This window comes from Thunnus thynnus, chromosome 18, assembly GCF_963924715.1.
Source record: "Thunnus thynnus chromosome 18, fThuThy2.1, whole genome shotgun sequence".
NCBI lineage: Eukaryota > Metazoa > Chordata > Actinopteri > Scombriformes > Scombridae > Thunnus > Thunnus thynnus.
Genome location: NC_089534.1, coordinates 13,196,657 through 13,224,616, shown reverse-complemented (window position 1 = coordinate 13,224,616; position 27,960 = coordinate 13,196,657). Strand labels below are relative to the sequence as shown.

Sequence of the window (27,960 nt, the reverse complement as noted above, 5' to 3'; positions counted from 1 at the left end):
AAGTATGTGTGAGTGTTTTTGTTTACTGAGTTACGAAGAATAATTAGGGGAATTCCTGATTGCGTTGCTATATGGCAGTTGTAAAACGGATTTGTGGACTTCTGAGCTGCGACAGTTGCGTCTAATTTACGGTCAAGGTCATCTGACTCCCAATTAAGCAGCCCAACCTTGAGCGCCAAAACAAACTGAGTAACTAGTTACTTTTCGTCTTTTTTTCCCCCACGCTAAAATAACAATTCCTGAAATTTGTAGTAAACGTATCTACCAGCTAAATGTCAGGAAACGGATTAATATCCAGTATCCGGAGGCTGATACACACTGAAGAGCGGCTGAGGAGGAACACTCCGGTCAGTTCACATGAGGTTAACGTTAGCTCAGCTAGCTAAATCTGGAGAAAGGTTCCTGATGTTTGTGTTGTTTAATTGCATTTTAACTTAGTCATGAGTCCAGAAAACATACCGCCCTTTATATTCAGCCTCAGATGTGTTTCTTATTTAAATAAAAGCTTTTGTTCTTACACGTATTACACAGAGGCGAGTTTGCCAGTTAAAGGGAAATGCTAAGTTAGCTATTCATAAATATTCAGTAAAGTTCCTCCAGTAAATAACTTTATTTAAGAAATCAGCGTCAGTATTTTTAAAGCTAGACACTGAGCTTTGCTGACATTGTATGGCTAAAACTGACGATAATTTTCTCGATTAAAAGATTCCGGTTAGTCATTTGATCTATGAAATGTTAGAAAATGGTTAAAAGTTGGCGATCTACATGTCCAAAATGCCAAGATGAAACCTGAAATATCTTGTTTTGTGCAAAGATAGTAATTTTTCTAACATTGAAGAAGCTGGAATAAGAGAAATTTAGTATTTTTTCTTTAAAAAAGTATCACAAAATCATTAATTATCAAAATAGTTGTCAATTCATTTTCTGTTGATCGACTAATGTCGACTGACTCAATGTCAATGGGTAATAGCTCTCTTCCTGTTTACTTAAGTGAGGCTTAAGTTGAATCATACCTGTAAATTACAGATCTAGATGAAGTTAAATTTGGTGTAAGTCAGTATTAATTGGTAACTGGTATTGGTTTTACAACTCAGTACAACAACATTATCTCTTTAAACTTGAGTGTCAAAGTCATCAGGAGTTGAGATTAATAATATACTGTCTCATGAAGCTACTCAGGTTACAGCATGTGTGACAAATAAATATTGGAAAGTTAGACTCTATTGTACAAGCAATAATTCATGTATCACAGTAACATCAATCTTGTGACGCAAAAGCATTTTTGAGACTACATTATAGCACTTTTCTCATCACCTCGTTTGTAACTACTGTAGCTTTGTCTTAGTTTCAGTTCAAATCTTTCAGCAGAATAAGTTGTTATGCGAATGTGAAACTACATTTCTTTTGTACATACAGTTTAATCTACATGTCTTGAGAATGGCTATGGAAACACTTATACCTAATGGACTGGAAAATGCTTATAAGTCACCTAGTTTTGGGTAATGCTGAGGTTTTTCCTGCCGTTGTAGAGTCCGTTTGAACAGCTACGCCAACAGATGAATGATGTCTTGGGAGATGGTGGGATCTTGAAAGAGGTGGTCCAGCCTGGAGAAGGCCCACCTGTACCCCAGAACGCTTCAGTATTGAGTAGTTATAAGTGTTTCTTTGTAAAGCTCCCTGATGCAGTTATTATTTCCCTAATTACTTTGTTCAGGCGTAACCCTTCCTTGTTCTTTTTTCTTACACAGTCCATTACTCAGGTTTCCTCGAATATTCAGACCGCCCTTTTGAAACCACCACTAACTTCAAGTACCCCCGGATGATGAAGTTAGGGAGAGGTCAGAAATAGCATTTGCACATTCACTCAGCAGTAATTTGTATGTTATCTTTATGAAAATTGTGGCATTCTGGGTGGATAACAGGAGGTTATCTGATTGATGATTGATTGTCTCGTTCTTGATATGATCATTTAAACAGATGTGACTCTGGCTGGACTGGAGCTGGGTCTGTTGACCATGCAGAAAGGAGAGTTCTCACGTTTTCTCCTCCAGCCCCAGTATGCGTACGGGGAAATGGGTTGTCCTCCATTCATTCCCTCATCTGCTGTGGTTCTGTATGAGGTTCAGATCATCGACTTCCTCGACTCGGGCCAAGTGGACGACTTTATCACGATGAGTCCGGTAAGTAGGCGGTAAAGTACGTGTCCTGTTATTGTCACAGAGCGCTGAGGGGGTCACAGATCACATAAATAATTGTTCTCCCACTTGACAGCAAGTGTTTACTAATGTACTGCTTTTTGTTCAGGAGGAGCAGAACACTGTTTCTCTGTCCACTCTTCTTGAAGTTGTCAACACACTACGCAGCTTTGGCAACCGTTGCTTCAACCAGAGCCGTTATGACAACGCCAAAGATCGCTATAAACAGGTTAGCTGGTATTCTCTGTTATTACCTTTATTTTTCATTATATTTGAGTCAGTTTTACCAGCCACACAGATGCCATTTTTTTGTCTGAATCTACTTGGAGTGAAACTAGATTTTAAGCTGGAAAACTTGAAACCGTATTTCATAATTAAATGTTTGCTTGGCCAACAGGCGTTGATGTTGCTGGGGAACAGAGAAACACCAAGTGATGCAGAAAAGGAGAAGATCAAGATAGCTCTTCTTCCTCTTTATCTGAATCTTTCCCTCACCGAGCTCCGTCTGGACAGCCCACACAAAGCCCTTAAATACGGCAACAAAGCCTTGGAGATAGACGCTGCCAACACAAAGGCTCTTTTCCGCTGTGGACAGGTCAGACGGGGCCTTGGTTTGTTTGTTTTTCATAAAGGAAGATAAGAATTCTTACAGGCTCTGAAGTATCTGGGATTAAGTGGTTTGTTTTTTTTCTTTCTAAACAAAAGTTGCCAAGGAGTTTAAAAATAGAGGATGATGAACACAGGTAGGAGTAGACGCAGATGTTGAAACCCTGGAGCATTTTCAAGTTTATGTTAAGAGCTTAAACCATAATTTCACCTTTGCAAATCATCAATCCACAACAGGAGCTGAGACAATCTCCCGATAGTTCAAAATGCTACATGTCAGCCAGATATCAGCTTTAATGAACTGAACATTTGTGCACTTACAGATTTATTTAAACAATGTATTTTTAGGATGAATTCTGTTTAACTTTAAACCTCTGTATGAGCCTAAATGCATCTTGAAATCCATGGGCAGCATTGCCTTCTTCAGAATCAATATGTTGCCATGTTCTCAAAACTATAAATAAAGATTAGTCCGTTATTCAAGACCGATGTCGTCCCTGTCAGGCGTATCTGGAGCTGCATGAGTACGAGAGTGCCCAGGGCTGCCTCATAACTGCTCAAGCAAAGAAGCCCTTTGACAGTGACATTAACAACCTTCTGAGGAAAGTGGCAATGTAAGATGAACCTTTATTGACACATAAATACTCAAATAAATAGTCAGGATGTTTGGTTCTGAGGATTCATCTGTGACCATTACAAAAATCATCACATCCTTGCAAAGAGAATAATTCCAACTTTACTTTTCTTTTTACATGCACATACATACACACAAGCCTACAAATTGATATATTAGGCATGTCTTGTCATTTATATTTTTGGTTTTAGAATAATGGCCTTGATTTTATTATTTTTGTGTGGCAGATTTGTTGTGAGACAGTGCTACCTTTAGCCACAAGCTAATCTAAAGATATATTTAATGTGTGTGAATCATTTACATGTTCCAGATGCTATAAAGACAGCTTGGACAAACAGAAAGACATGTACTCAAAGATGTTCAAAGGTTTGAAGGGACCTGTGAAGATGTAAAGATGACATGAAAAAAAAAAAAGGTAAGAAGTCCTGTTGACTGATTCCTCCTGGGTTTTATTTCTACTTGTCTTGTTCCACATGTGGGTTAGCTCAATACTAGTGTAGTGGACAGTAAAATTAAATCAACTACAGCTCCCATGATTCTTAGCCGTAGACACAATTGAAACATCAACAAAATGATTGTTTTAAGTTGGATAAACCGTCCAGTACAAAAGTAGATATTTATTTTACTTTAAATGTGAACAGAAAAACCCGGATTAACTGACCACATGAATAAAAACAATCTTGTGTTGCAGATGACGAGGCGGATTTCAAGGTTCAGCAGTACAATTTCTCTCCAGCTCTGCAAATTCTGATAGTTAAGCCTTTTGTGTTTTTTTTTCTGGTGTTAAAAAGGGAATAATGTTGCACTGGTGTACAGTTAATTTCCTTTTAAAGAATTAATTTCTATAAAATTCTTGCCATGTTGAAATGTTAATGTCAAATATTTTGTTAATAATGTCGCTCAATAGTTTTCTGTTTGAAGATGTGCTCACCTCACATTGATAATTATTACAGATGGAAGAACAATTTTACAAAAACCTCCTTTAATGCCCTTAAATAAATACTGTTTCCACTGGAGTGTTTAGATATTATCATGGGGTTTGATCACTCTTGAGGTGATAAAAATAAAATAAAAAACATTGACTTCTAAGACACCTCGTCTTTGTTGTAGATAGATTTGAAGATTTTGAACACATGCTGTGCTTGTCTCACTATTCTCCTTAATATTGACACAAGCTACTGTTTCATTAACATTAGAAGATTACTGCTCCTGCATAATTTGGGATGAACTAGTTGTTTTTTGTGTTGAGTTTATGTCAGATAAATAATTTCATATCTATTTATAAAGAGTGACTGTGTGAATTTTGGAACATTTTGGAAGATGTGTGATCACCAAAGTACAGTTTTGGCAGTGTTCTTTACAGATTATGCATCAAATGCTTTATATTTTCAGAGACTATATTCATGCACCCTCTGTATTCAGGTAAAGGGGTGAGGATACAAAGACTGAGACCTTGTTTTGCTGCTGATTGAGTTTGTCTGAACAGTACAGACAACACAAATTTTAATCTGATTAACAGCAAATTGGGAGGGGGACTGGGGGGGGGACGGTGTGTGTCGAAGTACTCGGTGATCATTCGCATTTTATTCCAAACAGCCACTAGTCATTGTACCTACTAACAACGCCAGAGGGAACACACGAGCAAGCCTGCAGAACAGAAAGCTGCTTAGTTACAGGATGCAATTTAAGAAAGTATGACATTTGAGTTGTTGAATTATAAAGCCGGGCTGCAGTAGAAAAACTCAAAATACAGCTAGAATGTGAGATATTGGTCCATCAAAATAAGTATTAGAATATGCAGATATCCATAAATTAAGTATTTTCTTGATAATATTCTTATTTCTGTTTAAATTGGGTCCGGTCATGATTTTACCATCTCATCAATTGCAACAGTTCTGCTGTTCTCTTAATATCTACACTCATAACATGCACCACAACAGGCTGCCATGTTGTGCGACTACCGCTGCGAAGCACACAGATGTCTGCAGTGTTAAAGTGGTCAGAAGGAGGCAGGGTGTGACAGCAGGAGGAAGGTAAGAGCGACTGCGTAATTGGAAAGAAGAGAGGGGAGGGAAGGTGGGGTGACCAGGGATCAGAAGTGGGGAGGGGCAGATGGAGAAGCAGGACAATCTGATTGACCTCTCTGGCTAATCTACTTGGCGCAGTGTGTGAGTGTTTTTATGTCGTCTGCAAGCACATGGCCAGTAGGTCATGGCTCTGTGTTAAGACAGTTTGACTGGACACAGACGGACACAATGGTCTCCAGACTCGCCTGCTATCTTCATCTCAGGTGAGGAATAAGAGAGTTAGGACACATATTTGTGCTTGAAAACTGCAGATGTGTGTGTGCAACCATATTACTTGTTTAAATGCGTGTCACTCCCCTTGACCTTTGTATGTTGTTTGAGTGTGTGTGTGCTCAGATTTCTAGGATTATTTTAAAAATACATCAAGACCACATTCAGGTGCCACTACATGTGTCTTTCATGTTTGACATGATCCAGCGATTTGGTTTTGTTTTCTATGACATAATATCTATATTATGGAAGTTCTAAAGAGTAGTTTTGAGTTGCTGCTTTTCAAGGTTTGAGGTACTTGTACTCTGCTCTTTAGGTTGATTACTATGCTGTTTTTCTCTGTAACATTTATCTGACAGTTTTTACCATTTCCTGTGCAGGACCTGCAGAATATATGATAAACTGATGATAATAATATGATGCATGGCAACAGTTTAAATAGGCCAATAGTATGTGAAGTAGTTACACTGCACATCCTCCTTATCAGTCTTTTTAAAGATGCTTCCGTTTTTTTACATCACTCATTTAACCCTTTCACACTGTTCAGGTCAAATTTAACCCATTTTTACACTTGAGAGCAGTATAAACACCCTGAACACTGTTCTCCTTTAGTCTGATCATATTATGACTTTTCCTAAAGTGACTCAGACTACACAGAAATGGAAATATTTCAACTTTTATTTATTTTTGTGCAGCTGATACACTTTTTTTATTTATATGTAGAGGGTGTTCTGGGTTAAATTTGACCCACACTTATTCAAAATTCATTCATTCAACAACATTTTGCTTGCTTCACATTCAATAAAATCATTATGGCTGTTTCAAGTACATCGTACCATAATATAGTGTGACTGTGAGTGTTTTTTTCTACATAAACTAATACACTCTCTGCTCTCTGAAAGCTTAATCAAGGGATAATCACCCATTTATTAAAGACTGATGAAGTATTTATGAATGAAAAATAGGTTTGTGGTTCAGAAATTTGGTATAGAGACTAATTATGGAAGATACTGTGAAGGGCCCAATATAAACAGTATGTAGCTAAGGGTTAAGACACTGAAAGAAACCATTCTTCAGAAGGAGGAGCATTTTATTGCAAATAACCTACATACAGTCGTACATGTCAAATATAGACATGTAGGACTTTAGTCCATTTCAGTTTGGTCTTAAGCAAGTGAAACACATTGTCTTGGACATTAAGTTCTTTGGCTGCATCTTGAAGAGAAAATGTGGGGGACTTTGTTTACACCAAATATGGACGCAAACTCCCAAACAACTTTAAAATAGCATGTCCACACTTTAACCTCATATATCTCCATCATTCAACCCAAATGTGCAGGAATAAAGAGCCAAAACAACAAAAAATGTGTGTTGTAGCTGCTTGACTGCTCTGTACATTATTTAGCAGCTCATGAAGTGGATGTGAACTCAATAAAGAAATGCATCAAGTTCATTCATGAAAACACTCTCCCAAAAATGGAAAAACAATGGATACTATGAAAGATAACACAATGCAGCAGTGGTAGATACACTTCAAGCAGTAGGGGGCGCTACCACCTATCAAACTTTGCCCCTGCGGTGTCAGCCAATCCCAATGCAGTCCTCCATCTGTAGTCCAGCCCCCCGTCCTGCCCTGCCTGTTGCCCTCAGCTCAGACCGTCAGTCACACAAGTTGTGAAGAGAAAGGCGAGAAGAAAGAGGAGAGTTTGATGTCAGAATGAGTCTCCAACACAACAACCCAACGATGGAAAGCACAGATAGATAGACAGACCGGTGAAGAGATCTATAGGTAGGCAGATCGATCACCTATCAGTCATCGATTGGATGTCAGCTGTGTGTAAAATAGAAGGAAGGAGAAAAGGAGGAGAAACATGAGTCGGCAACAGCAGCAAACACAGGGAGTGGTTTTAACGGGTTACCACAGCAACGCCGAAATGTTGCCGAAAACTGGAACGTGTGCTCCCTGTCCCGCAGCCCAGGACCACGAGCCCAGGTGAGGGGTGTATATGTGTGTGTGTGTGAGAGAGAGAAAGAGAGAGGGAGGGAGGGAGAGAGGGCAAAGGTCACAGTTAAAGTGTTATTTACCTCATTTCTTGAACTTGAAAGCTGTAGGGAAACATGTTACCTGGTTAGCTGCACCTATAGTAAGCAGTTGTTGTAAACTCCACCCTTGGCCTCTTATGTTTCTCCTTTACCACCTTCCTAATCAGCTGCTCAGCATTTTAACCTTGACTGTTATATTGGCTCAGGCTGAATTCAGGACTATTCTGTAGTCTGCAAGTCTAAGGATAATATTTTCCTTAAAAAAAAAAAAAATGCAGCCTATTCTGTCTGACTCAGTGTTCAGTTCAGTGTTTGCAGTATAAAATAGTCCTTATTTTGTTGGACTGTGGTTTAAATGTATGTAGAGCTTAAATTATTAGTCAATTGACAGAAAATTAATCTGCAACTATTTGATAATGAATCATTTAAGTAATTTTTCAATCAAGAATGTCAAACATTTGATGGTCCAAGCTTATCAAATGTGAGGATTTGCTACTTTTCTCTCTTTTGTGTAATAGTAAATTGCATATATTTTGTTTTGGACTGTTAGTCAGACAAAACAAGAGACTTAGAGATGCCATCTTGGGTTTTGTTAGATAGTTTTATACATTTTAAAGACCAAAATAACCACCAGAATGTCTTGGTCAAGCGAGGAAATGATCAACTGATAAATCAATAATGAAAATAATCCTTAGTTGCAGTTAAATTTATGGGGACAAAAAACAACTGTCAGGATCCATTTAAAACCAAGAGTGGGTCACATTCTGTTATTGTGTAGTGTATAGCAGCAGGTTAGAGCGCCACAGGGAGTTAAAAGGGAATAAAACTAAAAGAAAAACCTGTCTTATAAGGTACTGGGCCACCACGAGACACCAGAACAGCTTTAGTGCCCCCTTTGCATTGATAATACAAGTCTCTACTGGCAGGATGAAACAGCAAAACACCTCATGTGGGGTTTTGATGAGAGTGCCATCTGACATGCCTCTCCAAAATCTCCCACAGGTGTTCAGCGAGCCTTTGTGACATGTATGGAAGCATCTGTATTTGTTATGTTCCTCCATCCATTCATTCATTCAGGTTCTTTTATTTGTCACTTCTCTGCATGTAACAATACGCATCTATAATACTGACAGAGTCATGTCTGGATTTTGTTGTCGGAGTGAAACTTAGTGTGTTATTGCTGCTTTTGTTTATGGCTCGTTGTTTGCATGACATGATTGCCAGCTTCTTATAACAAGGGAAATACCCATTGAGTCTGGAGCCATAGTTTACAAGGTGCAGTCGCAGAGGAGCCACTGAGGGGGAACTAAGCTCATATGGAAACAACAGTACAGTTACACTCTTTTATTTATAAATTCGTCCAGGATGAGGTGGCCGTGTGTGTGTGTGTGTGTCCATCTCCTCTGCATGTTTAGATCGGTCAACAACTGCCGTCAACAACCGCGGTTTGGGAAAAGTAAACAACTTGCGGTCCAGCAACAGTCCAGCTGACGTACAGTAGAGACACACCTGTCTCTGAGTGTATATGTGTGTGTATGTACAGTTTATATGTGTGTGTGTGTGTGTGTGTTCCAGATGGCCTGTCCGGCAAGCTAGAAAAAAAAAAAAACAGCATCACATTACAGCCTGCCTTTGTCTCACCTCCCACAGCAGTGTGTGTGTGTGTGTGTGTATGTGTGTGTGTGTGTACTGTCTAGGTTGTATTGTGAAGGCTTAGTGTTGTGGTCATTGTTTCCCCTAGTCAGGAAATGAGAGACAGACAGACAGACAGACAGAAAGCTGCTGACCTTGCTTCAGCAGTGGACGTCTGACCTAAAGGAGCCTCAGGTTATGTCTGCTGGGAGTCTTGGACAAGGAGGCCTTTTTTTTTTTTGTTATTTCAGGGAGCTGGGAGGAATTCTGAGAAGAGGTCTCAGAGGTTCAGCTTTTAGCTAAAGGGCAGTGTGTTTCTGTTTTTTCTACAGTCATGTTGGAACCAGCACTTCCCCAAACATCCGTATGTAATGTGAGATCTAAAAAAAAAAAAAAGCGGACACACATGCTTCAGATATATTTACTTAATAAAGCCACAAACCCCTGCAGCAGCAATATAGTACTGCGCAGGAAATGACATCTGCAGAGAGGAAGAGGAGCTGTGAAAAGCATCACTACATACATGACATCAGACATAAACTCATAAAGTGGAATTTAGTTTGCACACTGCTCCGCTCTGTACTGTAGGATTGAATGGGGGCACCTGTCCGGATGAACAGGACTCAAAACCACTGTGAGCAGAAGAATAATCAGACACAGATGGCTTGAGAGGCATCCAGCTGATTCAGACTTTCGGGATGGAGGATCAAGCAGAGTACGCAGTGTAGATTCAGATTATTTATTCAACCATTAGGTCATTGCTGAGACCAGTAACTGTGTGTGTGTGTGTGTGTGTGTGTATGACTGAACAGAGCCAGCCTCTGTCTCTCACAGAGGGCAGCTGGCACCTGTTGATCTGAACGGGAATAACACACACTTCTCATCCTCTTTCCCTCTCTTAGTTGCCCGCTAAAACTCCTCAGCTGTCCATTGTTCACTTTATGGCTAACCACATCTATCTCCAGTACTCACATCCTTTAAAAGGAACAGTTCATCAATTTGGGTAGTATGTTTATTTGCTTTCTTGCTGAGAGTTAGATGAGAATATCAATGCCACTCTCATGTCTGTATAGTAATTAGTGAGCTTTGCCGGTGCTGGTACTGTTGGCAGGTTTTGTAACCTTTGGACAGAGCTATTTCCAATCTTTATGCAAAGCTAGGCTAACCAGCTGCTGATTATAGCTTTATATTTAGCTTACAGACGTGAGAGTGGTATGGATCTTCTCCTATAACTCTAAGCAATAAAGTCATAAGGGTCTATGCAAAAACACTGAACTATTGCTTTAAGTGAAAGTAGTGAAACCGCAGTGTACAAATATTGTTACAGTTACATGTGCTGCATTCAAAAATCCACTTAAATACTGTAAAATTAGGGAAGTATTATCAGCAAAATGTATCAAAAAGAAAAGTACAGGACAAAATGTGAAATTATTGCATATTAACTTATATATTAGTTGAGTATTTTAGCAGTTTAAGCAGTATATTAATGTTGCAGTTGGTTGAACTCATGTTAAAACATTATGTTTTATTAATGATGTGTTTTGCATACAAAATCTACATCTGTAAAGTAAGTTTTGGATTAAAAAGAGAAATAGGCTATTTCTCATTGAAAATGTAAAAAAAAGAGAATTTCAGAAGTATAAAGTGGCATAAATGGAAATATTCAAAGGAAAAGTTCAGATTTGTGCAGTACTGGAATAAATGTTTACTTTCCACCACTGTCGCTCTCTTAATATTAAAACCTGTTTTTACGTTTTTATGTGAATCCCAAGTCTCATCTCATGTGTCCTGGTGTGAAAATGTCTCACTGTAGTCGGGAGATGTGTCACTAGAGTGCTTCCATGGAAACATGTACAGGTCATGTGGGTTTAAATAATCTTCACTTCCTCAGGTCTTGACTCATATTCTACTCATCTGTGCTGAACTCGCTCCTTGCTGGGTGATAAAGTTTCCTTCTATGCACCTTAAAGGGCACATCTTTCCACACACACACACACACACACACACACACACATACACACACATACACTTCATCTGTACTGGCAGCTCTAAGCGGCTGATAAAAAAAGGTGTGTGGATAAAGGTACAAAGAGTACAATAATCGCACACAGCTGTGGCTCTGTAAGGTCATTTGTGTATCCACGTGTGAAAGTGTGCCAGAGAAAAAATGTGTTTGTTTTACTCACAAGGGCACAAGGGTGTTGTGAAAGAGAGCAAAGTCATCTGTACCATTGTGTGAAAAGATTGAATATTTTGCATTTTTGTACTTGTGTTTTAGCACACAGATGCTGACTTTCACAGCTTACGAACTAGGAGAGCTGCACTCCAAAAACTATCTCAGTATGATGATCTCCTCACACAGAGGAAACACACCCGTCTTGTTTTTGACTGATTTCACAGGTTGGCAAATGAGTGACAGTTGTCTACAACGATTACTGGAAACTGCAAAGCTTAATTTTTAACATGGTTAAATGGAAAATGAGGCATGGTTGTGTTAGCCAATCAGATAATTTAAAACAGGTCGCAACTACTTCTCTCTTTAGTCAGCTCTGGGTTTTTGTTGTGTATCAGACAGATTTGGGCTCACACACTAAAAAAAATACCTGCAAACTGCCACAACAGTACAGTATTTATTAATCCATCGGTCTATATGAACCACACTTAAAGTCTATAAACATGCTGGCTGCTCTGTGAGGCAATGTTCACTATCTAAGTTTAGTTCACCCTAAAAAAACAAAACAAATAAAACCTTTTACAAGGAAAAAAATGGAAGAAACCTCATTAAGAGCAACAGAAGTGATCCCTCTTCTAGGATGGACAGACATGAAGTAGATGTTGTATGTACAGAATAGATCAAGAAAGGCAAATTACAGAAATACTTCATGGAAAACAGGACGACGAAATTGTAGTGGATTTATAACATATATGAAGAATGTGATCAGGAGGTTGTTTTCGTTGTCCTTACCAACAACCAACAGTCCACAACCCAAAGAAGACTAAAGAAACCAGAAAGTATTGAAATTAAGAAGTTGGAAATCAGAGAATTTTAGCATTTTCTTCTTAAAAAAATTACTCAAAACAGTTAATTATTATTCTTGACTAATCTTTGTAGCTTTAGATTCGTCCTCTGGTGAACATGAATATCTTTCCAAATTTTCAAGGCAGTCCATGCATGTGTTTGAGATGTTTCACTCTGGAGCAAACTGGTCGACCAACTGACAGACTTGGCATCATCATCCTTAGATCTGCGCCACCAGCATGGCTGAAAATGGTACAAATATCGGTCAGTGTGAACAAATTGGTAACCAAGTGTCACACTGCAGGCTTAAGCAAGTATACATACAAACATACAGCAGCTGAGTGAAAACTTCACAGCTAAATGTCCTCAGTAATTTGCACTGACAAACTAATATGTGTGCTAATATGTTTGTATGCATGTGATTGCTGATCTCTGATTTATGCTTCAGTCAGCCGTTCTTTACACTGTAGCTCTGGGTGAAGGTAAATCATTAACTTCCTCTGTTAGGTCTTCTTTGCTTCTGCCGGGTTTAACTCTGCTTCCAAGGTAAACACATCTTCTCAAGTTTATCTGAATACAAGAACATTTTTGCCATTCCTTGCAAATGAAAACATTACTGAAAGAGAGGATGACCTTGAGCTTTACTACTATCAAAACATAAACGGACAGATAGGAGTCAGAGAGCATGTTTCTGCATGTTTTATGTTACAGAGCTTTGACTAAGTCTCAATGGAAGGGGATAGGAGAAGAGATGAGAGCAATCAAGGGAGGAAATGGAAGAAAGGGTGAAAATAAAGAGAACCAAATAGAAAAGGAGACAAGAAGTCGACACAGAATATAGAACACAGAAGTTTACGAGAGAAGGAGGAAATAAAAGAATGGTAGAGGGAAGGAAGGAGAGCAAGAGGTCATTGCTGTGGTTTCAATTGTTGGTTAAATAACTGATGTTCTTTTTGAAATTGAGACCAAGGTGTGTGTGTGTGTGGTATATTTACCAGTGTTGTTATCGCTTCATAAGTGTGTGCTCAGCATGTGTGTGCGGCAGGAAGTCCGCTGTGGTATGTGGCCTTGGCTCAGCACGAATCCTTAGTGTAATACTGCTGATAATTCCAAATTAATTAATACAACAGCACATTAACTTGATGCTGTGAGTCTGACTTTCCAGTTAATCTTACAGGTTAATTTACTGTGTTTCCTTTATTTCTGCAACGATAAGTCGATGAGTCAATGGAGAGAAAATTAACGGGCAACTATTTTGATAAATGAGAAGTAGTTTTTCAAATATTCTCTGGTTCCAGCTTCTTAAATATGAGAATTTGCTGTTTTTCTTTGACACACAATATATAGCTTGATAACGTTGATAATTGGATATCTTTAGGTTCTGAACAGTTGGTCTGACAAAATTGAAGACACCACTGTGGGCTCCAAGAAATTGTGAATGACATTTTTTCATTGTTTTTTAACATTCAATAGGCCAAACTATGAATCAATTAAGAGAAAATAATCTGCAAATTAATTGACAAAATAAGAAATACCATCACTATATGTTTCAGAAACATACTTGTACTTCTGTTATTGTCATTATTATTATTATTATTATTATTATTATTGTGCACAACTCCACCAAATTCCATGGGGTCATACATTTTAATGAGATGATATTATATCATCTTTACCAGTTTTTTTGTTGCTTATTTTTCAGAAGTTACTAAAACCAGTGGTAGCAGTACTAATGGTTGTATTAGCAGCAGTAGTGTTACCCTGGTTGCATGTTTGTGGACACGTTGCAGAGTGAATGAATTAGAAAAGATGTTGAAGGCAATTGTAAAGGCATCCAGGCAGGGCAATTTTTCAGAGGGAAAATACATTTGCATGCTACTTGTTGAGCAAATGATCTTCTATGGAACAATTGTCTTACCTCTGGCAAATATTAAAGCTTTGAAGTTTGTGTCATCCATTAGATACAGCTTCAGACTTAACATTAAATGTTGGTTTTGACATAACAATAAGCATTTTGTGTGCTTCTTAAGGTTAAAGAATGGCTGAGGCTGAGATGTCCTGACTTTTAGTCCCTAAAATTGGTCACAATCCAAAAATGTCTGGATCCTGAATTTCCCATGATGCAAACTCCATGTGTCCAGTTTCTGATACTAATTTAGTCTCCAAGCCCAAACAAAGATAACCCTGATCATCAGATGATATTTTGTTTTGACTTGATGAAGCTCCAGAGTCACAGACATAAGTTTTCACTAGATGAATATTCCCCATGACAAGTAAACTGACCTTTAAGTGTAAAATTGGTGGGTGGAGTGCTCCTTTAAAAAAAAAAAAGGGTTTTTTCCTCCTAAAAGCCCCAGAAAACTTGAACTTAGATTTAGTAGCTCTATAGTGTTAATCTGTGCCTTAGAAGATTCAAAGATTCAAAGACCTTTTTGAATATGTCTTTAAAAAAAAAAACAATAAAACAGTGGAGGCCTCACTGGTTAACAAATAGTCATGAAATGTTGGTGAGAGGTGACTGGAGCTCACTAGGTTTGCATTTGATCATCATTATATGTGTGGGTGTGTGTGTGTGTAATAAACAAAAAATACAGAATGACAAACATTACAGGTTACATTTTATGAAGGAACCATACTGAACCATAAGGAGCCACTCTGTCTTAGCTAGGCTAACATGTGCTCATATGCCGTATTAGCTGTGTTAAGCTAGCAAAGGGAAGTCCATGCTGCTATTCTTAGTCCCTGCAGATGTTGTCCTCATTAGCTGTGCGGCTGGGAATTCAACATAGTGCTGGCTCAACTTTACTAGGAGTCTTTGGCTGACTTCTGTCTGTCTGACTCACTTTCCATGTCAGCAGCTATCTCTGCCTTCTTGACACAACGTTAAAGGCGTACTAGCATCCGGAAATCAGTCTTTTGAAACAGGCAGCCTACACATCCCTTCATTGGACCTCTTGACTGAAAAAAAACAAACACAATCAGATCACAGACAATTAAACATTTGTAAGCCAGAAATATTTTTATGACAGGTGCTGGCATGAGGCAACAATTATAATATCTTTGGTAAACGAGGTGCAAAGTGCACATTTATGTTTGGGTGTGACTTTCGGTCAAGAGCTTATGAGTATGTTGGCTGAGTTTTGACCTGTGTTAGTCAGGATTATGCCAAATAACCAGATGATCACCAGATTTTGTGTCTTTCTAACTGTCTGACGTACCTGTCTCTCTCATAGCCGCAGAACAGGCCACTACACTGTTCAACAGAACCAGAACACACATCATGGAGACAGATCCGGGCCCGCCAGTACCACCAGCAGTACAAAACCCACCAGCACCGACCCATCATCCCTCCCCAATCCGAGTGCGGCACCGGGCTCCAGGTCTCAGCATTCCTCCAGCCCAAAGCCTGGCTCCAGCCCCCGGCATAGTCCCAATTCCAGGCTCAGGCCCCGACCCACATGTGAGCGCTTCAACTCTCAGGTAGGCAGTGAATTCAACTCGTTAATCTAACAATAGCACGTTCTTCTTCTGTTTCCTCCAAAAATGCTGTTGCTGCGTATCATTTAAAGTGACAGATTCGTACTGTAGTCTTGCCTTTATGGGAAATACATGAAAAAGAGATGCCAACTAAATTAAAATAAATTCATCATCAGGACAGTTTTTCCCTTTCATTCGTTAGTTTACAGCCTGCCAAACAGAAATTAAAAGCAACAAAAGGTGACATTTACCATTCAGGAAAGAATGCAATTTCTTCAATTAAAATAGTTCCATTATCAAACTATTTTATGGTTTTACATTTCAGACCTTCCATAATAATAACGCCTTTGTATTAGGTTTATAGTGGTCAGCAAGTTATTGTCGTCACTTGTGATTTTTGCCTCAGTGGGATTCACAGGCTACGACCTTTTCTGCTGTTGTACCGACTCTGAATAACAATGTCTGCTATAAACGGCTAAATTGTAACTGTTAAAATTTTACAGGTGGTTTGGTTGGCAGGCAAACGATTGTTAGCACTCCGGGAGAATATGTATGCTGAGTGCCCTGAGAATGAGTTTAGGCTCAGCAACAGCATGGAGACTTGGTAGTAAACCAACAAATTAACTCAAGTTAAATGCCCTTTTCTTTTGGAAAGGCAGAGAGGACGGCTCAGGGGTCTGTTTAAATTCTAGGTGGTTTATGTAACATAGGTGTTAAGTGTGCTCAGCCGGCCCCTTTTGAGACTTGTTCAGACTGGCTGTGATTTTTCGATGCATCATATCTGGCACATAGGAGCGATTGTCTTTTCTTTTTTTTTTTTTTCAAAATTAATCTACTTCTGTACAGAACAGAAACACGATATGAAACAGGAAAGGGAACTTGAAACTGTAAATGATAAAATCCCCCTCTGAATGTATTAGTCTTTGTGTGTCTGCACGTCTTGCAGGACTCTCTGGACGAGCTGGAGATGGATGACTATTGGAAGGAGGTAGAGAACATCACTCGATCGGGAGGAGAAGCAGGGAGGGGAGAAGGTGGAGGAGAAGGGGAAGTGCAAGAGGAGGAGCAGCAGAAAATTCCTGAGGGTAGGAAACATTGTGTCCATGGACAGACCTGAAAGAGAGATAAATGAGCCTTTTCTTTTCCTGCATTTGCTTGTGTGTACAGACAGTCCTTCCACATTTAGTGTGTCTCACATTGAGAACTTTCTACTTTAGATAAAAGATATCACAGTAGCAACGTTGATTAGACTTGTTGGGACATGTGTGTCATTCTAGACATGGAAATTTAGCAACTCAACAACTGTGTTTCTGGTAAATATCAGATTATTCAAAATTAAACCAGTAATTTCATAAAAGTTGCATTCAATCGACACAGAAATTGAAAGAAATGAAATTAAATGGAAAAGAATGACTACATAATGCAGTGTTTTCATTGTCTACACGACTTCAACCAAAAAAAAAATGTTAGTGCCATATTTTTTGTGCCAGAATCAGATCTGGAAAGATTTCTTTGAGTTGTTTACTGCTGAGAATCAACTCACCCATCTCAGACTTGTACAGACTGGCTTTTGCACATGTGGTATGTGATTCCAGTGTGTATTTCTGTCAGTCTTATTTAGCCTGTTTATGAGGACTATTGTTCTCTGGAGCAAACATACACTTCCTGAATAGTATGTGTGTCCTGCACTGCATGTGGTCACTTATTTCCTTTTCCTGCACCTGTAGAATTGTCTCTGTGTCTTACATGGAGATAAATGAAGGCTTCTGTCCCTCAATTTTCTTTTTTTTTTTTTTTTTTTTGCAAGAAAGTTATGTACCAGCTTAGCAACCACATTTTTTAAAAAGTCCTTCATCTTCACTTATTTATTTTCTCCTCTTATCTTCTCTTTCAGAGGGGGAGCAGGAGGAGGCGTGGCTTACAGAGGCGGGGCTAGCACGGTTGTTCGATGATTCATTGGCAGCTGACCAGGATCAGGTGTCAATTATCCATCCGTTATTGAATGAGTTACACCTGATACCAGATAAAGTCATAGTTTATCAGCTTCATATTTACAGTTCATATTAATGACTCAAGATTTTTACATGTGCAGTGATTTAGAACCTGTTACATAAGTAATAAACAAAACAGTATGACTGAAAATAGATATTACACCTACTGACTAATATCTTATGCTGATATTCGACAGGAAGAGGACAACGCTGTGTTTCTGTCGACGCTGACCAGAACTCAGGCGGCAGCCGTACAACGGCGTGTGACTACACTACAGCAGACATTGCTACGGCGACGCAACCGACAACACGTTCCCGATGTTAGGGATATATTCCGACCTCCGGAAAAGGTTAAGACATGCACACAAACACACACTTTATCTGAGATAAAAATGTGTGAGTATACATGTGAAACAACTACATTTAGAGGTGTTAGCTGCTTTGTTTCGTTTACTGTAAAAAAAAACAACTTAAAATTCAATCCTTCAATCGTTTGAGTACTGTTTTACTTTCAGAACTGTTTTAATTACTGTAAGACCATCAGAGAATCTCAGTAAGCAATGATTATGAGGGTAACAAAATCACACTGAATAATAAATGACGTGAAAAAAAATCAATTACATGAGTTGAACATCCTACCACAACACACAAAGTAGGCATTTCCTTTTTTTTTTACCACAAAGGAAGTGGTCACAACTTTGCCAACTTTGCTTTTGTTGTCACTTCTCCAGTTTTGTGGTACTTACTAACCAATTACCAAGCGTTTTTTGTTATACCACCAAATCCCATTCCACTACTGCAAAATTAAGTTCCTTTAATACATGATGCTGGGATTCTTATATAATATGTATATACAGTAATATAGGTATTGATTCATGCAGGATTAAGTGTGTCACTGCTACTACAAACTACTCTAGTCAGCAGAATAAGCAGCTATAAACCAGGAGTCTCTCATCCTCTTTAACTTAGACACACAGTTTGTCCACTAATTAACTAACAAGATAATATGTAACATGGAAAGATGTGTTATGAGGAGGGGGAGTTCTGTGTGAATATGTGAGTGGTTGAACATTACACTGTGTGCTGTACAGTGTACAATATGTCCCTGTGTTGTATGGTCTGCTGCAGGATGAGGAGCCTGGCAAAGGGGGAAGTGAGAACGGACAAAAAGATGTCACATCAGCTGGTATGTACAACATATTTCTACATACGCACAGTGTGAGTCAGCGTGGTGAATGACAAGCTGAGGCCCAAATAAACTTCTGCCTAGTGACTCTGAGACACATTTTAGAAATAGAACAGATTAAATCTCACATGAAGTTTAAATATATATGCTGCAACAATACAAATAAATGTTATTTTTTCTACACAGCATTAGAATGAGTCATAAACACAGATTTATTATGAATTTGTGTATGTAATACATCACTGTAAAATGGGTAAAATGTCAACTAAAGCCAAAAGTGTGCATTTATTCACCAACAGAGTAGTTTTAGCAGGCCTCTCTGTCTTCCTCTTTCTGCTAAAGTGACTCAAACTCTGTGAGATTAAATCGAAGTAAAACACATTTGATTGTATATCTCTGTGTACTGTATATACAGCAGCACTTCACCTACATAAACACACTTGCACTAAACTACTTGTGTGGTCGCAGCTTTAATTTTCTTTTTTCTGCTTGCGTCTCGACAGAAACGGAGACTGTAATGAACGTTGAAGTGGCGTTTTCAGAGCAGGCGCTCAGTTACAGGGACAACAATCAAAGGTTAAAGGTCACCACTAGCATGAACTCGCCTGATGACAAACTGCCGGTGAGTCACTAACCTGTACACACTTCCTCATTTGTGCAGCATGTTTCCTCACTCCTACAGTGTAATCACGATTGATCCATGCAGGTAACCAGTGTTGCAGCTTGATACATTACCATATAAAGCCACTTTGAATTGCTGTCTTGATGTAAGTGTCCTGTAGGGCAAGTTTTTATTAAGGCGTGTATTGATAACTTATCAGTTGTCTTAGAGCAACGTTTACCAGAGAGTTAAACACATAGAGATCTGACACCAGAAATAGATGACACTTAAGACAAGATTGCACACTGATTATTCACTATGTATTTTTTTAGGTTTCCATGGTGACAAAATGTTTGCCTTTGTTGCGTCTGAATGTAATATAATCAGATTAATTGTGAAAAAAGGTAGGTTTGTTATTAGCTGGAATTGGTGGAATTGGATCTTTGTCTTGAAGCTTCATATTCAAGAAATGATTAACTTTATAACTACGGTTTTTAAAAATGGCACATTGTGCTCAGCAGTTATTTAAGGGCTACAGCTTGTGTTAACAGATGGTGATTTGAAGTTATACTTTAGTCAGGATGTATTGTGTTGTTTTATTTATTCACAGACCTTGTATGATGACCAATTTGGCCTTATAATCTTATTATACAGTTAGGCCAGTGTATGGTAGTTTGATGCCATTAGCGTGAGTGTGTTTGGGTGTGTGTGTGTGAATGAGAAGCAAATACAATATAAATGTCATCCATTTATAAATGACAGACATAAAGTTTGCAATCCAACACCATAAAACATACAGAATAGAGTATGTACTGTTGGATTTTACACTGGCAGAGTTGTGTTGCATTATAGTAGAAAGCACTGTGTGTGTGTGTGTGTGTGTGTGTGTGTGTGTGTGTGTGAATGAGAGAGAGAGAGGTGAAGCTCTCCAGTCTGAAGTGACATCTGGTGGTTAAAGCTGGTTTAACAGACCAATTCCACCTTCCTGTGTTCAAAAAAGACTCTCATACAATTCAGTCAATTCAGCACTACACAATCCACAATCATCATGCAAATGTAAAATTCAATACAGACAGAAATTAATTTGGTGCAATGCGTACTCCCACTGTTTTCTCCCACAGTAACTGATGCCAACCTTCTCCCTCTCTCTCTCTTTTTTTTTTCCTCTCTAGAACTTTAAGTTGCTCCGAGATAAAACAGGTCAGACCAGAATAGGAGATCTGTCTCCTCTGGATATGAAAAAGGTAATGTGACATGACAGGATATTATGATCTGTGGATGCATGTATGTGCGTGTCCGCTTATCTTTTGATAAGCCTTTGCAAGACAAACATCCCTTTGTTGTTTCTATCTGATATCCAAAACATACAAACATCTCTGTTCTTCATGCTCGTATCAGGTGCGTAGGCTTGCGCTTGTGGAGATGACTGCTCTGTTTGATACAGCTGGGATAGACCTTAAGGCGCACAAAGCTGTCAAAGTTAAGACTAAAGGTAAACACAACACACACGACATGGAACGGGGATAGTCCTGAAGGTTAAAAAAACTTAAGTTAATTATGTTTTCTCTTCCCACACGAACAGTATCGAGCACTTAAACACATACAGTGATGAAGAGATTAAAAGTAAAAACAACAAATGAAAGCATTTACACGCACACTAACAGGATAAGCAAACACTGACACACATACACAAAGTCATTAAAATGTCAAAATGAATTAAATGAGAATAAATTACTGTTTTGTCTGGGTAAACAACTATAGTTGTACATTCCATAGATAGATTAGAGACTTAACTTCTTTTTGTTTGTGTAGAAAGCGGTCTATTCGGTGTTCCTCTTGTTACTTTATTGGATCAGGACCAGAAGAGATCTCCTGGGACCAAAGTGCCATTCATACTGCAGAGGGTGAGCACAATAGCTAGTCACATTGTCCCGTAATCATTATTACCAGTGTGTCCAACTTTATAGATAAAGTCTTATCTTATCCTAACTCATTCTCTCTTTTATCCATAGCTTATCAATCATATCGAGGAGGAAGGATTAGACACAGAGGGGCTGCTTCGAATCCCTGGAGCAGCCACTAGAGTCAAGGTGGGAAATAGTCCTAACAGTTTAATTTCACAAACTTAAATGTGTCATCATGATTGTTTGCATTAGTCACCTGACTTGTTGTTTAAGTTGATAACGTTGTGTAACATGCTTGCCTGTGTGTATCTGTTTCTGTCCTTAATCCAGTCACTGTGTCAGGAGCTAGAGTCCTCTTTCTATGACGGCATATTTCCATGGCAACAGTTGAAACAGCATGATGCTGCTAGCCTTTTGAAGCTGTTTATCAGGGAGTTACCACATCCAATACTGACTGTGGAGTACCTCAACGCATTTATTGCTGTCAACAGTATGTATACTACCCATCCATGCGGTTGACTTTGATAACGAGAGCTTTACAGCCACATTAATGGAAAATGATTTGTTTAAAACATGTATTAAGCATTTCCCGGTGTGTGTGTGTGTGTGTGTGTGTGTGTGTGTGTGTGTGTGTGTGTGTGTGTGTGTGTGTGTGTGTGTTTTGAACTTGTGTGTCTTTACAGAGCTCCCCACAAAGAAGCAACAGCTGCAGGCTTTGAACCTGCTGGTGCTTTTGTTACCTGAGGCCAATCGGGATACTTTAAAGGTACACACACTTTTTAAAGGTGCTACTGTACATGTATGATTTCCACCAATAAAGCATTACCTCATTTTCTATTTTAAATTTATTTTCTGTTTTCTTCACCAGGCATTGGTGGAATTTTTCCAGCGTGTGATTGACCATCAGGCCAAGAATAAAATGACTCTCAACAATGTGTCTGTTGTCATAGCACCCAACATCTTCATGTTTAAGGGTTTCCGCTCCAAGGTTACAGAACAACAGGAGTTCTCCATGGCAACAAGCACAGCCAACATCGTGCGGCTGCTGATTAGATACCAGAATCTTCTATGGACAGTAAGGATCAAAAAGAGCCCATTAGCTTGAAGTGCTCTGCCATTCAAATCACCATTATTAGCAGACTTTGTGTCAGTATCAGTGAAATCAATGGAAGGTAGTGTTTGTCAGTGCAGTCTGGTTATATATAGCTAGCATTTGTTTTTCCACAATGAATGGAAGATGGGTTACCGTGTCCTCGTTAGGTGTGTCAAATCCCCATTCTGTATGTCTTATCTAGATCCCCAAGTTCATTCTGACCCAGGTCAGACAACAAAACATGGAAAGTCAGCGGAAACAGAATAAAGAGAGAGCTGTAAGAAAGCTGCTGAAGAAGATGACCACTGAAAAACCACCTGACAAAGCTGTTCCTGAGGTAGGAGATTACATTTTATAAATGTGATAGCTATGCAGTGACTCACTTTATATCACAGTCAGCATTCTTTCAGGGTGAATAGTGCGTGATGGTGTAATTATGATTTTATGTCATCTCATTTTATGTAATCTGCAGGTGTTTTGATGAATTAAAGGTCTGGAATGTAGTAATATACTGTATATGATATAAAAGGATTTGAATATAGATTCAGATATGTTAGGGGAGTTTTTTATGGTTCTAGTAATAAAAGATAGGTCTATTCAGGGTCAAGGCCATAACAGAGATTTCCCTGTAATTTGATACCAACTGATCTTCCCACAGTTTGACTCACAGGTCAATCTTGCTCATAGAGACTGAGGACAGTCTCCCAGGTTTCGTTATTAAAACTGGGTAGAAACAATTAGAGTTTAAAAAAAAACAAAAACCTGCATTGCAGAGGTCCAAGCCTTTAGGGCGGCCCTTCATATTGATATGCAGTTCACTTTGGAGGAGAATGAGGGGAGAGCATCATTTCCGGTAAGGCGTGTCCTTGACAAAATGTAAAGGGTGTAGGTTTGTTAGTGGCCGTTCTCGCCACCGTTCAAGCAACTACCATGCATTTAGAGATCCCCAGAATTCGGTAGGCAGAGATCTCTGATTGTCTGCTATCGCAAGGTTGTCTCATTGAGGTCGTAATATAGAGTACAGCTTTAAACTGATTGTATATATAGTCTCTTGAGTAATGGGGACATCTAGTGGTGGTGTATAAGAATGATGTTCCTATAAGGAGATACAGTTTTTTTTTCAGTTTATCAGTTATAAGATATTTAACCCCATTGTAGCAGTGCACTAAGAGATTTTTACTATTCCATGTAAATATTCATTGTTCATTAATAGGGATGTCCCAATCAAGTTTTTCTGTCCCAAATCCTGATCTGAGTTCTTTTAATATTGGGTATCTGCTTATACCTTGTCAGATCCAATACTTATATTTACATAGCACACAGAATATGTGCAATGTTGACATTGAAATAACAGGTGTAGCCGTCTGACTTCGGCACACATTTTTCACAAGCTACTTAATCTAAATACTGAAGTTCCTGGTTCCATGGTAATACCATATACATAATAAATGAAACTGAAGAATGCAGATCCTAAAATTGGCGTGATGTAATAAGCAATCACTCGAGACATCTCTAATTGAATTCATTTTGCAGTATCTAATTAGCAACCACTCAGCTATTATGAACGTTTAACATAGTTTGACAATTTCCTACAACCTCACTTCATTCCTCGTGTCAAAAAAGATGAGCATCAGATTAGCAATCAGTCTCATCTCATCTCCTCTTGGAAGCGCCGGTGACAAGAACGAACAATCACCAATAGAAAGTATGCATTCTCTAGATTGCATTGTCACAACTAATCAGCTCTCTGGAAGACATGTGACTATGATTATAATACTGAAAGACAGCTAACCCGGTGGAGTATAGCAGCATGTAAGGGTGGATCTGCTCGTATTGACAATATTTTGGCAGATGAGTAACTTGGACGTAACCTCACCAGTTGATCCTGCATGCTCAGCTAAGTGCTGCGGGGTCTGGACGGTGGCTGGAGTTTATTAAACAGAAGAGTAAGATTTTATCCAAGTCCACATTCTTTTGTTGCCTGAGGTGGATTTGTTGAGTGAGTGTTTGTGTGTTGATGAGGAAAGTGTTTTGGATGCTTTCAAGAGGATGGTGATCTCAGTGTTTACAGATTGACTGTATGTTTCTCTCTCTCTCGCTCTGTTTGTCTGTGTTTATAACTAGGAGAGTTCACAGGGTTTTATCCGCATTCAGGCACCACACTTCAGTAAACGCTCTATGGCAGTTGAGCTAACTGCAGAGTTACAGGCTGCTGATGTATTAGCACGTTTCCTCAGCCAAGAAAGGTAATGTGAATATACATACAGCATTGTTTATACTCTTTCATTCATTATTGGTTATGAGTCCTTAACTCTTTTTCTTACTTTCTTTTCTTCTTTTCTTTCTCTCTTTGTCCTCTTAGCTCAGTGGCAGTGAAACAAGAAGATTTGTGTCTCTATGAGATTGGTGGAAACATCAGTAAGTCTTGCTCTCATTAAAAACAGATCAACTACAATGTTTAGACCACCACCACCACCAGATACATAAATATACTCTACTTGGAATAATAAAGTGTCTGTTTTTTTCCACAAAAAAAGTTCAGTTACCTCTTTAAAATATAATATCTATAAATATGCAAATGTTATTTGTTTCGAAAATTTAACTGCTGGATTCAAGATGTCTCCTACTTCTCTGAAAAGTAGGAGACATCTTGGCTTCAAGTTTCCATATCACAGTTGTATAAGTTGCATACTGGACCACGATTGGCTCCAAACTAGTCGTGATGTCACAAATCCTGCTGGTAGATAACATGCCTCAAACTATCATATTTTCAGTAACCACACCATGTCTTTGTCTTTCTCTCTTCCTCCTCCTCTGCACCTTCCTCAGAGGAGAGATGTCTAGATGGGGAAACGTATATGAAAGACCTCATCCAGCTGAACCCTACAGCAGAATGGGTCATCAAAGCTGTGCAGCGATGAACTCATTCTCATTAAAATGCCCTGCTGGATGCTGGACTGCTCCACATTTTCACCACAGTGTCCTACTGAGAAGAGAAGTCACCTGTTTTCCTCTGGTTTTTGCCAGTTTTGGACAGATTTAGACTCTTCACTTGTAGCATACAGATCTTTTAACAAAGGTGGTGATGTATGGTCTCACACACTTGGCTGGCAATGTCCACCAAAAAAATTCCAAATATCCCAATGGCAAAATCAATGAAAACCATTGAACTGTGTGTCTGGTAATACTGGTTGCATTTTTTTAAACGAGCCAGGAAATTACAGGGTTATGTGCAAAAATGGCCTTAGCTTTATAGTTATTCAGATATTTTTCACCCTTTCTTATGCTACTTATTTGAATTTTGGGATTGACGTACCACTACTCTGAAGTACCTGTTGTGCAGGTGAAAAGAAAACCACTTGTTTCACAAGACTTTGTCATCTCTGCTCTCCTGTAAGACCACTGGTGGAACTGGTGGAACTACATAAGGCATTTCTCCCAGTTTGTCACAGCACTTGAGCCTCAATATTGTGATTCCTAATATTCTGTGATACTTTTACGTATTGCACTTGTATACTGTGATTTATTGCCACTAATGACTTAGTTGTGTCCGCAGTAATAAGCTCAAATAAGCATAATAATACAGTTTGGGGCAATTAAATATCAAATTCATATTAATCATGAATCATTTACATAAAATAAGTTTTAAAAGTGTAAGGTCCATCAGAAAAAAAGGAAAAATGAATGGAAGGTGGGATGGGAGGATTTTTAGGAGGTCCAAAGTTGCATGGTGCCCTCCAGAGGTGTGACACGCAGTGACGCAGTGCTGTGAGTTACATATGAGGGAGTGAAGGTGTGAGAGGACCTCAAAAGTGAGCGTCAGCCATCAAAAACTGGTCAGAATGACTCCACTAATGTCGTCATTGACAACTAACCGAGACACGCAATGAGAACATCACTGTTTTAATGGTATATGAATATCTCTGTACACTATAACTTTTTAAACTGTGGATGTTTGAGTGTGTTAATGTGTGAATCCATCTTTGAAAAACTGCTGCACACCAGTGGACAAATGTGAATAAAAAACATTTCCACATTTTAATATGTAGCCTGTGTGCAAGCTCACGTATAAGTTAGTTGCCTTACAAGTTTTGTACCAAAGACTTGATTGATTTAAAAATTTGATGGACTCTTAGGTGTTAATTTTGAAGATATAAATTGCTGACTGTGTGCACTAAATGGCCTTGTTAAATGATACACACTCACATGGTGTGTTCCACAAGTATTTGGACACTAAAACTTTTATATTTTGATTTTTGGCTCTGTAAGTCTTCACTGTCTGGAGATCAGTGGATATACTGTTAAACATTGGCAAAAGTTGCATTTTGCCCATAATAGAAAATCCCCATTTTATCTTTTTTGGCACATGCTCTTTGCTTCTCTTGGCTTTCAATAAAATCTGATTCTGTGTGCTTTCTCACAGCCGGTTGAGGATCATATCTGCACCACAAAGTCACACATCACGGATGTTTCTTTTGTGGTGCCGCATTTCAAACAATTTTTGAACTAAGTCTCCGTCGTTCCCTGCCTTGTATCATCTTGTTTACTGTGAATGTTTTTTTTTTCTCCAAATGATGATGTCTTTGTCTTATTTCTGTCTCTAAAATGACCACTAAACCTGCCTGTAAATAAACATGTAGTTATTAATTACCGCATCTGCTGGTTTGATGCTTTTGTGTGCAAATGACCGAATAGAGTGACATTATAGTGGTTAGCTCTGTAATCACCAGTCTTAGAGTTTTGGGAGCTCTGAGAGGTTGTAAAATTGTGTTTTTTGTTTTAATATAACTAGTTTTTGAGTGTCAGTTTCAAAAAACAGGGATTGTTGTCCTGTTTCTGTCTGGCCTTGTGTGTATTTGTATTTCAGATTACCCCAAATCATCTCCTCCCCACCTCCTGCCCCTCCACTGTTAAATATACGGTTCATACCATGTGCTGTTTCATTCAGCTAATTCCTTTAATGGGAATTAATGGCCCCAGTTAGTCAAATGATCAGAGCGCTAATGGCTTGGGTTATAGGCTTGAGCCAGAGTGCCCTGGTTCACTATGGGTCAGACACCAAAGTTAACTCAGCATAGAAACATCTCCATATGATAACTGTTGAAGTCAATCATGCAACACTATTACAGCACTATTACAACTGAATCAGAAGGGACAAAATGTATTAGAAATAAACTTATGGGATGCTTTCCATGTAATTGACTGTTTTGTAATATACCAATTAAAAGAGTTAGTTAAATTGACTGGTAATCATACATGTTGTAATACCCTTTTACTCTACA

General features: G+C 38.7%; 2 protein-coding genes and 1 long non-coding RNA gene across 4 annotated transcripts; 2 read left to right on the top strand and 1 right to left on the bottom strand.

Moving 5' to 3' along the window:
• Nucleotides 1-100: 100 nt before the first annotated feature.
• On the top strand, nt 101-4,524 carry fkbp6 (FKBP prolyl isomerase 6). 2 transcript variants are annotated; one of them, XM_067572256.1, is made up of 9 exons: nt 101-347; nt 1,530-1,647; nt 1,749-1,838; nt 1,978-2,180; nt 2,305-2,424; nt 2,593-2,790; nt 3,306-3,415; nt 3,746-3,850; nt 4,127-4,524. In XM_067572256.1, the coding sequence occupies exons 1-8, from the start codon at nt 273-275 to the stop codon at nt 3,825-3,827; spliced, it is 996 nt and encodes a 331-aa protein (XP_067428357.1). In that variant the 5' UTR covers nt 101-272; the 3' UTR covers nt 3,828-3,850; nt 4,127-4,524. The 2 variants fall into 2 exon arrangements, with proteins under 2 accessions (XP_067428357.1, XP_067428358.1); XM_067572257.1 differs by having other exon boundaries at nt 3,746-3,857; nt 4,135-4,524.
• A 2,847-nt stretch (nt 4,525-7,371) lies between these two features.
• On the top strand, nt 7,372-27,333 carry arhgap18 (Rho GTPase activating protein 18). The gene is made up of 18 exons (XM_067572032.1): nt 7,372-7,725; nt 15,660-15,906; nt 16,850-16,988; nt 17,798-17,880; nt 18,092-18,244; nt 19,023-19,080; nt 19,584-19,702; nt 20,854-20,925; nt 21,080-21,173; nt 21,494-21,585; nt 21,694-21,771; nt 21,916-22,075; nt 22,269-22,351; nt 22,454-22,660; nt 22,881-23,015; nt 24,803-24,924; nt 25,041-25,096; nt 25,508-27,333. The coding sequence occupies exons 1-18, from the start codon at nt 7,604-7,606 to the stop codon at nt 25,597-25,599; spliced, it is 2,112 nt and encodes a 703-aa protein (XP_067428133.1). The 5' UTR covers nt 7,372-7,603; the 3' UTR covers nt 25,600-27,333.
• On the bottom strand, nt 12,863-15,748 carry LOC137169070 (uncharacterized). The gene is made up of 2 exons (XR_010924396.1): nt 15,645-15,748; nt 12,863-15,384 (listed from the first exon to the last, which is right to left on the bottom strand). It is a non-coding gene; the product is annotated as an uncharacterized lncRNA (long non-coding RNA).
• Nucleotides 27,334-27,960: the final 627 nt, after the last annotated feature.

Excerpts from the sequence above, each read along its gene's own strand:
- fkbp6 (XM_067572256.1), top strand. The coding sequence starts at position 273 with ATGTCAGGAAACGGATTAATATCCAGTATCCGGAGGCTGATACACACT. Across the intron at positions 348-1,529 it reads GGCTGAGGAGGAACACTCCG|AGTCCGTTTGAACAGCTACG; the intron begins GTCAGTTCACAT and ends CTGCCGTTGTAG. Across the intron at positions 1,648-1,748 it reads CCAGAACGCTTCAGTATTGA|TCCATTACTCAGGTTTCCTC; the intron begins GTAGTTATAAGT and ends TTTCTTACACAG.
- arhgap18 (XM_067572032.1), top strand. The coding sequence starts at position 7,604 with ATGAGTCGGCAACAGCAGCAAACACAGGGAGTGGTTTTAACGGGTTAC. Across the intron at positions 21,586-21,693 it reads TGCCATTCATACTGCAGAGG|CTTATCAATCATATCGAGGA; the intron begins GTGAGCACAATA and ends TTTTATCCATAG. Across the intron at positions 23,016-24,802 it reads CTGACAAAGCTGTTCCTGAG|GAGAGTTCACAGGGTTTTAT; the intron begins GTAGGAGATTAC and ends GTTTATAACTAG.